The 9,050-nt window shown below is 49.4% G+C and overlaps 1 protein-coding gene across 2 annotated transcripts; it reads right to left on the bottom strand.

Moving 5' to 3' along the window:
• Positions 1-3,417: 3,417 nt before the first annotated feature.
• PSME3 (proteasome activator subunit 3) lies at positions 3,418-8,530 on the bottom strand. Of its 2 annotated transcripts, none has more exons than XM_049636155.1 (11): positions 8,254-8,530; positions 7,527-7,559; positions 7,344-7,406; positions 7,045-7,149; positions 6,097-6,145; positions 5,443-5,555; positions 5,108-5,176; positions 4,900-4,967; positions 4,746-4,800; positions 4,538-4,624; positions 3,418-3,659 (listed from the first exon to the last, which is right to left on the bottom strand). In XM_049636155.1, the coding sequence occupies exons 1-11, from the start codon at positions 8,293-8,295 to the stop codon at positions 3,579-3,581; spliced, it is 765 nt and encodes a 254-aa protein (XP_049492112.1). In that variant the 5' UTR covers positions 8,296-8,530; the 3' UTR covers positions 3,418-3,578. The 2 variants fall into 2 exon arrangements, with proteins under 2 accessions (XP_049492112.1, XP_049492111.1); XM_049636154.1 differs by lacking the exon at positions 8,254-8,530 and adding an exon at positions 7,664-8,213.
• Positions 8,531-9,050: the final 520 nt, after the last annotated feature.

The following is a 9,050-nucleotide window of genomic DNA, read 5'->3' as shown; positions in this document are numbered from 1 at the left end:
GGGGCGTCGGTGATAGGGCAGGGGGCCCCCGTGACGCTCCACCGTCACATCCCGCAGGTAGGAGGGGTGCGGCAGCGGCCCCACCACCAGCTCACTCACGTTGGGCTGGGGTTGTCCGCCAAAGAAGACGATGGCCAGTGCCTCCCGGGCGGGCGGGGGACTCCCCCTGTCCAGGTGGGCCAGGGCAGCAGCCTTGGGGGGCAGCTGCAGCTCCACCGAGAAGACGCAGTTGTCCGAGGGGCGGGCCTGGGCCGCGTCCACCAGGCCTGGCCCCAGCTGCTGGGTCAGGAAGCTCATCACAGCCGTCAGCTCCTCTGGGCTCAGGTCTGCAAACAGCTGGCTCTGGCTGGGGGGTGTCCGGGGCTGGGCACTGGGGGATACAGAGGGGCAGCGGGGAGGCTGGCTGGAGCCACCTTGGCTGGTCAGCAAAACATAGGCCAGGGCAAAGATGGTAATGAGGGACAGTGCCAGGAACACAAGGACTACCTTGAGATTCATGGTGAACTCAGAAAGCTGAAATGTGAGTCCTACCAGCTGCTCCTTCCCCCTACTGACATCAAATCAGGGTTTATATTCAGTAGGATGGATAGGAATGGAGAAAACTCCACCCTGTGGGCTGGACAGGAAATTTCTGACTTTAATTTATATAATTCTGTTCCAATTTTCTGTTCCGTGGTTTGGCTCAAGGCACTATATCCACGTGCACAGCCTGTCCCCTGCCCCTGAACTCCTGGTGGCAGCACTGGTAAGAGTTCTGATTACTGTCACTCAGACTAGACTCAAGGGATTAACTGTAAGCTCTACCTTTCACTCAGAATGGGTCTGAGGCAGAATGCAGATCTCAGATGCCCAGTGAAGTGCTGTGTGCTACACCCAGGCACGGAACTATCCATTTTCCTACCTCCTAGCGGGCACTACCCCCAATATTCCCAGGACCCAGTTCAGCAAGAAGCACTTGGCCAGCTGCCAAAGGCCAAGCCCCTGCTTTGTAATATCAGGCCTCTCACCTAGTTAGTGGGACAGAAGCAGTGAGCACCTGGGCTCAGCAGTCGGATTTGTACACCAATCACCACCCACCCCGTCCCTAAGCTGTGGGACCTCAGAGGAGTCACTTATCATGGGTTTCAGTGTCCTCACCTACAAGAAGGGGTAAACTACCCAAGATTCATGAAAATTAAACACGGCCATGCACATAACGTGCTTAACAGAGCCCAACACAGGGGAGGCATTCAAAAACTGTTAGCTACTGGTACCAAGCTCTGAAACCAAATACAGCAAATGTTCCTCCGCTGTTCAAGATCTCAAATCTCTTTCTGCAGACAATGAGGGGATCGCTGGATACCAGAAGGCTACTTTGCAAGGTAGAAGTTAAGGAAACTTTATTTCAGCTACAGTCCTAGACAGCCCTCCAAGTCATTGGAAAACCAAAACCAGGAGTCCCTGGTATCTCCTCAAGAAATTTAAGCCACTACTCAGTGGGGAAAATTAGTATAAGGTATAGAAAATGACAGGGTAGGGTGTGCCTTGAGCCAGGTGATTCCCCACACGTGGAACTAGAGTGGCCTCTACTGGCAGTTCATGGGTATCACCAAGGAAGAGAGGAAGGAGCTGGGATCTTGAAAGGAGAGAGACAAGCAGCTTAGGTTCGGGAAGAGCAAACTTTCACGTTAATTCAGACTGAACACAAATGAAGGACCACCCCGGCCTCTGGGTTGGCGGAAATCTCAGTCTTCCCATTATTTTAGGGAAAAGAGCTCAATTGGTATAAAAATCCCCAACAGGGTGGCTGGCGGTGTATGTGGAGGTGGGTGTGCCCATGTGCACGCACTTGAGTACGGGTATGTCCCTAGTCACCAGAGTATCGCACCAGGATCTGCAGCTTTAGAAAGAGGTCAAAGTACCTGCATTTTTAATAATTTCTTGACATGGTAAAAGAATTTTACATTACGATCCAAGGGTGGTAGAGTGAGAAGAAAGGGCAGAATAATCCAACAAACAAAAAGGGAAACTGAGAAACACATGGTGGCAGTAGGGAGGGGTTTCAGCTGGAAGGGATCTGGAGGGTGGGTAGGGGCACTGCCCAACTAAAATGCAATTGGTTTGTTACTGAGTACTATTCATGGGAAGACAGCATCCTGACTCCTTCTCTACAGCATACTGGGAGTAAAAATGATGCATCTGGGCGGAAATGTGATTGGGGTTGAAGGCAAGGAGACAGGGGAAGAATAAAAGTCAGAAACAGATACTGAGAGTCACTGGCAGGCTGACTGCAGATACGGACTCTCCAGTAGTGGCAGAATGAAAAAGTGGGGGTTTGATGACGGCTAACAGAAAAGCTGTATCAAGTGATATCTCTGGAAGATTAGAGAGATAGGAGGCAACTCTTCTATAGTTTTGACTTGCCCAGCAGATTTTCACATACACACGATGCGCACGTGCACGTGTGCACGCACACACACATACACACACACACAGGTGCTGCTTTCCTTGGAAGCACAATACTATAAATAAGAGAAATATTTTTCCCATAGGAAAGCCCAGCAGGAGCAGCAGCATCTGGCCCTCACAGCTGCAGACAGCCCCACCCCATTTACAACTGGCCTGGGAAGAGGCAACCAGGAGTCAGAGGACCATCCTTTGCAATAACGCCCAAAAGGACCCGAGTCACAGAGAAAGGGGCCTTCCCCAAATCCTCTGCTTCTCATCTCTTAGCTCTCCTCCAACTTACCAGCCTCTGGGCACCAAGAGGCTATAATAGCAAAACAAAGGGCCCTGGGGGGTGAGGACTAAGACAACTATCACTTTCTGAATGATGTGTGACAGGGTTCATGGGATTGGGGGGGGGGGGTGTATGGGACAACACCACAGATGAAGGGATGGGGAAATCAGGTAACAGAGTAGGAAGGCATATGCTCTGTCTGTCTGTGTATACCACACACATATGTGTATGTGAAAATCCTAGTTATAAAAACATCTCAAGGAGCTAGGGATTTGGCTGAAGGCCTAAGGTGTTTCTTGTCATGATCAGGTTCAAGGTGGGAGGTATGTGAATGGGAAACCCTAAGTCATTACCAGGGAAACTGTGCGAGGGAGGATCCAATGTCCCACACAGTGGCAAGAGACACTAACCTTATGTCAGAGGAGAGGAGCTGGTCCCCCCCGACTCCAGTTCCTAAAAAACACCTAGCACTTTCCTTCCAGTTCCCTCAGCTTCTAATCAACTAATCAAAAGAAAGAAAAAAACACAAAGCCCAAGACACAGGAGGGAAAGGGCAGGGAGAGAAAACACAAATATTCTTGTGCTGATATCCTGCACACACAAACCTGGAGTTCTCCAGAAATTAGGACAGGTCGGGTGTAGGGTATTAGGGAAGGAAATAGAAGAGTTCCTGAGGCCTGAAAAAAGAGGTAAACACGTCACAGAACTACATGAGAGTTTCATTAGACTCTAACTAAAAACAGAGAGAGGTGTGATTACTATTTCCAGCCAGTTTCCCCATCACGATAGTCATGTAACAAACCAAGGCAATGTCGGTCTTGAGCCAGACTCACAGAGTCCCCTGGCCCTGGCCCTGGCCTCAGTACAGTGTCTCTGCATTGCTGCTCCGGGGCCGTTTGATCTTCTCAATATTTTTCAGGATCATGTCATGTAGAGTGACCTGGGAGAAAAGGTCAGAAAATCACACATTTATTCTACCCCAACTTCCCAAGGAAACAAGATACCAACCACAAATCCCTAAGCAATCATACGCATAATCCCAATCTCACTCACCGGAATGCAAATTCAGGGTGGCCACCTCCCCTCTCTAATACCCACACACGGGATTCCCGGGTACTTCCCAGGACCCAAGTGTCTAGCAACAACTAACATTTACTGAGCACCTAATGTACTAACAATTACACTGGGTCTTTGATGTGTTATTTCACTCATTTTTTAAAAAATGTTTATTTTTGAGAGAGTGAGAGACATAGTGTGAGCAGGGGGAGGGGCAGAGAGAGAGAGGGAGACACAGAATCCAAAGCAGGTTCCAGGCTCCGAGCTGTCAGCACAGAACTCAACGCAGGGCTCAAACCAATGAACTGCGAGATCACAACCTGAGCCAAAGTCAAGACACTTAACCGAATGAGCCACCCAGGCGCCCCTATTTCACTCACTTTTAAAAACCACCTGGGTGCTGTAGATACTCTAAGTTTCATCTTAGAGATGAAGAAACTGGAGTTTTAGGTTCAACAACCTGCCCAAGGCCACAGATTACAGGAAGAATTGGTTCTGAACCTAAGCCTGTCTGACTCTAATGCCCGTATCTTCACGCCTACACTGCACTGCACTCCCTGCTGTCCAAAGAGAAAGGGGGCCCCCAGCTACGTGCTCCCAAAGATTTCATGGTTCTCAACACTCAGTTGATGAGAATTTATCCTACTCATTTTATCGTACTCCATCCCCTGTCTTGACCCCCAGAGCACAGCAAGAAAATGATCCCCAGAACTAATAGCCAGGGTGACCATGGGCAGTCAGATAATATGTCAGGCTACTTACATATTGATTCCTTAACTCTGATATGATGAGTCGAAGGCTGATATATTCTTTCTCATCAATCTCTGTCACGGTGCGGCGATAGTCCTCCTGAAAGGAGGGCAGAGAACAGGCTAGTTTCCGACGCCAGACTGCGCACAGGCAGCTCTTGCCCAGAAACGGTCTCCCTCTCCTTCCGCTTCCACCCTCAGACCCCCAAACACTTACTTACCACATGGGGATATTTAGCTATTTTAGAAACCAATTTGGCTCTTGTAATATAATATCTGGAAGGAGAGAGAAGAGGAGGAAGCTGCAGGAGACCCTGGACAGTGCTTGCCACATCACCAGTCCCTGATTCCTGGGCCAGGCCCAAGCAGCCCTACCTAGAAATCTGGTCCAGATAAGATGCAGCTTCACTCTCAACAGTTCTTAGTTCTGCAACTGTCTCCTCCTAAAAAAAACCAAGTGGGTCAAGTCACTTCCAAGTCACCCAGAGAGCAGACCAAAGGGAAAGGGAAAACAGGCAAAGCAGGGGAAAGGAAAGTAAACCTCCTAAACCTTCCTCTCCAGTTTGTAATACGAGCACATTACCTGAATGGACACCCCAAAGTTGTTCCCATCTTCTATCCTAGGAATCAGGAGCTGTACCCACATTTTGACCTGGAGGGTGAGGGGACCAAAATACATATGATAAATAATACAGTATATAAATGAGGACCCTTGCCTTTTCTGCTGAAGCCATGAAAGTATACAATCCATGCCGCTAGGGCCACATGCCAGAAGCACAAGAGCCAAGAAACTTAATGTGCCAACCCCCCTATAACCTCCATGCCTCCCAATGCACATCCAACATTTTTCAGTTCAAGCCAGGCTATTTGGGTCTGGGGCTATGGGGTCAGCCCATAGGTCACAAGCCCCCGCCTCACCGTATTGCATTTCTCAATCAGCAGCCGGATCTCAGGTTTCACTTTCTCAATAATGTCCACCAGCTGCTGGTTGCTTTTTAGCATCCCATTGGGCATCACAAACACCTTGGTTCCTGGCAGGGACACGAAGGTCAAATGCTTGGGGTAGGGAGGACATTAACACCCCCCACCTTTCTCTCTTCTTCCCAAACCCATGAGATGCTATGACCTCTGCCTTTTATCTATCACAACCCTATCTGCAAACCATGACACCACCAAGAGAATCAAAAAGAGAAAATGTACGTATTAGCGAAGGAGTGTCTAAAGTATAACCAAAGTCTGAAGAATAAAGAAATTAAAATATGCTCTAAAGATTTAATGTACCGATATTACTAAGGAAGAGAAAATAACACAAAACTGGGACTTCTGTGAAAAATCTGAGATGTGCAGCCACTTCTAATCTCTCTCCCTTGGCAGTCCACACTACATTAAACCCTCTCTGTTTATTGGGAAATTAGGTTTTGGGTGCTAAATAATGATTATGTTTGGAGAATCTGAGAATGCTAACTCTGAAAAATAAAATCTGATTCTATCTCCTGACCAGGAGACCACCAGACCCAATCCTCCTGCTCAGGTTGCTAGCCAGGGAGTGGGTAAGGTGGGGCAGGCTCTTACCTTGGAAGGCCTCTTCACACTCATCCAGCCTTCGCTTCTTGTAAGTGGGCTAAGGACACAGAGACGGGAATTAGCCTGCTCTTGACATACCCCCATCACAAGTCACCCTTCAAGCAAGTCCAATCCCTTCTTTGGCCCCATTAGTTGTTTTATTAATTTATGCACAATTTACTAAGCACACACAAGGCTTTAAGAAAACATTCTTGCCACAAAACAACTTACACTTTTTCCTTTCAAATAACACATTAAGCAATTAGGGGAGGGGGTGGATACTATACACAACAGGGAAAATGAACCATTAAATGCAAGATGAGGATAATTAAGGGAATATGTACAAATCTTCTGGTTCCACAAAGAAGCACAATATTCAATCAACAAACATGTATTTAGCACTTAATACATGTAGCAGGTACAGTACTAAGTGTTGGGGATACAGATGATTAAGACAGTTTCTGCTTTCCAGAATTGCAAGCTCTATCGATGAGACAGTAATTCAAACAACAATACAGTGTTATCAGTGTTATTTTAAAATGTGAACGAACAACTTGACAAGCGCTAGGTGCTAAAGATGCAGGGGCAAAGACAGGGACTACAATTCTATAGCAAGAACTACTCATCCTGTAAACAATGCTCAAGACATTTGGATGGGTAAGAAAAATCTTGCTTAGAGCCAGAGGGACAGACCAGATAACTTGAGGGAACCTGTAGCTATTAGTCCTATTTGGAACTCACTCCAGGACAGTGGAGCATTAGGTTATACACTTCATGCTATAAATGAAAATTAGGGTTGAAAAGGGGTGTACTGGAATCATCATGTCTGTAAGAGCCCTTGTTCCTAGATCCGAATCCCGCTGTCTCCTCGTACATGTTCAAACTGACCAGGAAATAGAGAACAGAGAATAGAGAACCTATTGCTTCAGAATACAAAGAAAAACACAGGACACTCACACCGTCCAGTCCATCGTGGCTATTGGTGAGAAGAATGGGGTCAGGGACTGGGAGATTCATGTCTGAGTGGATCTGAGTTAGGTCATGGATGTTTAGGATTGGTTCCTGAAAGAGAGACACCCACCCCCAAAACAACATTAGTCTTTTCAAAATGAACAAAGAAGTATTTCATTTGAAGGGCAAGAAATGAGTTTTACAGTACAAAACAAAACAGAATCAACACATGATTTGTCCCACTTGACAGAAAGACCAGTGCCAAAAAAATTGGGGAATCAGAAGAAAATAAAAGGGTCTCTCACCTTCAAAAAACTATCAAGTTCTAACAACTTCTTTGGGAAAAAATTTGCCACCAAGTCTTCTGCCTACAGATGAAGGAAAATACAGCTCAATTAATAATTGTGGGATGGTCTCTCTCTACAGATCTCTTCTTTGGAAACTCCCAACTACCAACCAACACTTATGTTTCTGTTTATTGTACTCACCTCACTTGTGATCCGCTCCCTGAAAGAATCAACCTAAAATTAACAAAGAGAGCAATTCAGTAACAGCCAAGTCAGTACCTGGCCAATAGAGGTAAGGGCAGGATGGGAAAACCCAAATCCAGCTGTCTTCCCCTCACCTTGTAATTGTAATGAGAAGCTGAGAGGCCCCCAGACTGTAAATACTTTATTTTTTTGAGGATCCATTTCTCCATCTCGGAGAGGGAAGCGGGGCTTAAGAGCAGCACCCACCTGTCTTCCCTCCCACCCTCCCTCCAGTGTCTGAAGCTGTCTGAATTTGAGAGCAAACAAAAGACAGGTAGAGAGGGGAGGTGTGAGCTCACAAACGTGCCATCCCCATCCAGACCCAGCCTTTGATACCAGGCAGGCCTGACGCCAAGGGTAGGGGGAGAGCAGCGGTAGCATCCGGAGGCGGGGGGACGTTTCTGGGCTGGGGGACTTCCAGCTGTCACTGGCCTACAGTGCTGAGTCCACCACGTGTCCGCGGAGGTCTCCCAGGGGCTCTCCACCACCAGACGCGGTTTAGAAGGCCACCCTATAATATCCTCTCCCCCGGTGCCATCTCTGGGAGTGGGGGGCTGGGCTGAGCCGAGCGGAAGCTCAGAGCTGATGTCCCCAGGGAGACAAAGACGCCATGGGGAGTGGGGAGCCGGTCAGACTGCTCGGAGATCGAAGCGAGGGGTAAGGAGGCCCGGACCGGTGCCGCTACCTTGAGCTTCACTTCCTGATCCACCTTCAGCAACGAGGCCATGGCCGGGCCGGGCCGTGTCCGCTCCACTGGAGACCGGAGGCGCTGTGGGCTCCGGGGAGGGGGTCAGAGGGACGGGAGGAATCTCGGCTGTTCTAGGGACTCGGCCGCCCTCGCTGGCTCACTCACTGCTCGCTTGCACCCTCCCTCCGTGCCGTCCGCCCGCCCGCCTGCTGCCTGCTGCCTGCTCGCTCTCTCGCTCGCCCTCCCGGCTTTCGCCGCTCACGCCGGAAGTTACGTCACAGCCAATCGCCGGGACTCCGGCGAGGATGAGCACGTGCCCTGCGCAGCCGCGCTGAGATCTAGCTCTGGACGCGGCGGGCTGGAGTCTTATCTCCCGGCTTCCTGAGCGGGTAAGGGTGAAGAAGTGGGGAGGGCGGCAGAAGGTAGTTTGCCGAAAACTGAACATTAGAGAGACTCGAGTACTGTTTGACCCTCTGTCGGCTCGGCACTCGCCTTCACCGAAGGGACCTTCTGAACCGCAGCCGCCTCGAGGACAGGACGGACAACGCCGTCGCGCCCCAGTGACGTGGGACCGAGGAAGCCGGCGGTCCCGGCGCTGGGCTCGGGGGTTCTAGTCTGTGACTCTTGCTGCCTCCTCCCGTCGGCCCAAGCTCTAGTGTTAGGCTAGAGCCAACTGAAGACAAGTTCTGTTGTACCAGGCTTCCCCGCCTTTCTCCGCCACTTACTCTCATACACTTCCAGACCTCAGAGAACAGCTGCCTGCCTGATGGGCAAGTTGGCGCCCAGAGTCAGGC

This window comes from Panthera uncia, chromosome E1, assembly GCF_023721935.1.
Source record: "Panthera uncia isolate 11264 chromosome E1, Puncia_PCG_1.0, whole genome shotgun sequence".
NCBI lineage: Eukaryota > Metazoa > Chordata > Mammalia > Carnivora > Felidae > Panthera > Panthera uncia.
The sequence above is the reverse complement of the archived record's forward strand: the minus strand, read 5'-3'. Positions and strand labels throughout refer to the sequence as shown.

What these genes read in the sequence shown, in the direction of transcription:
- PSME3 (XM_049636154.1), bottom strand. Translation starts at nt 7,738, where the DNA reads ATGGAGAAATGGATCCTCAAAAAAATAAAGTATTTACAGTCTGGGGGC. An exon ending in GTGTGAAGAGGCCTTCCAAG is followed by an intron (nt 5,556 to 6,096) that starts GTAAGAGCCTGC and finishes TGTCCCTGCCAG; the next exon opens with GAACCAAGGTGTTTGTGATG. An exon ending in CAGAGTTAAGGAATCAATAT is followed by an intron (nt 3,660 to 4,537) that starts GTAAGTAGCCTG and finishes CTTTTCTCCCAG; the next exon opens with GTCACTCTACATGACATGAT.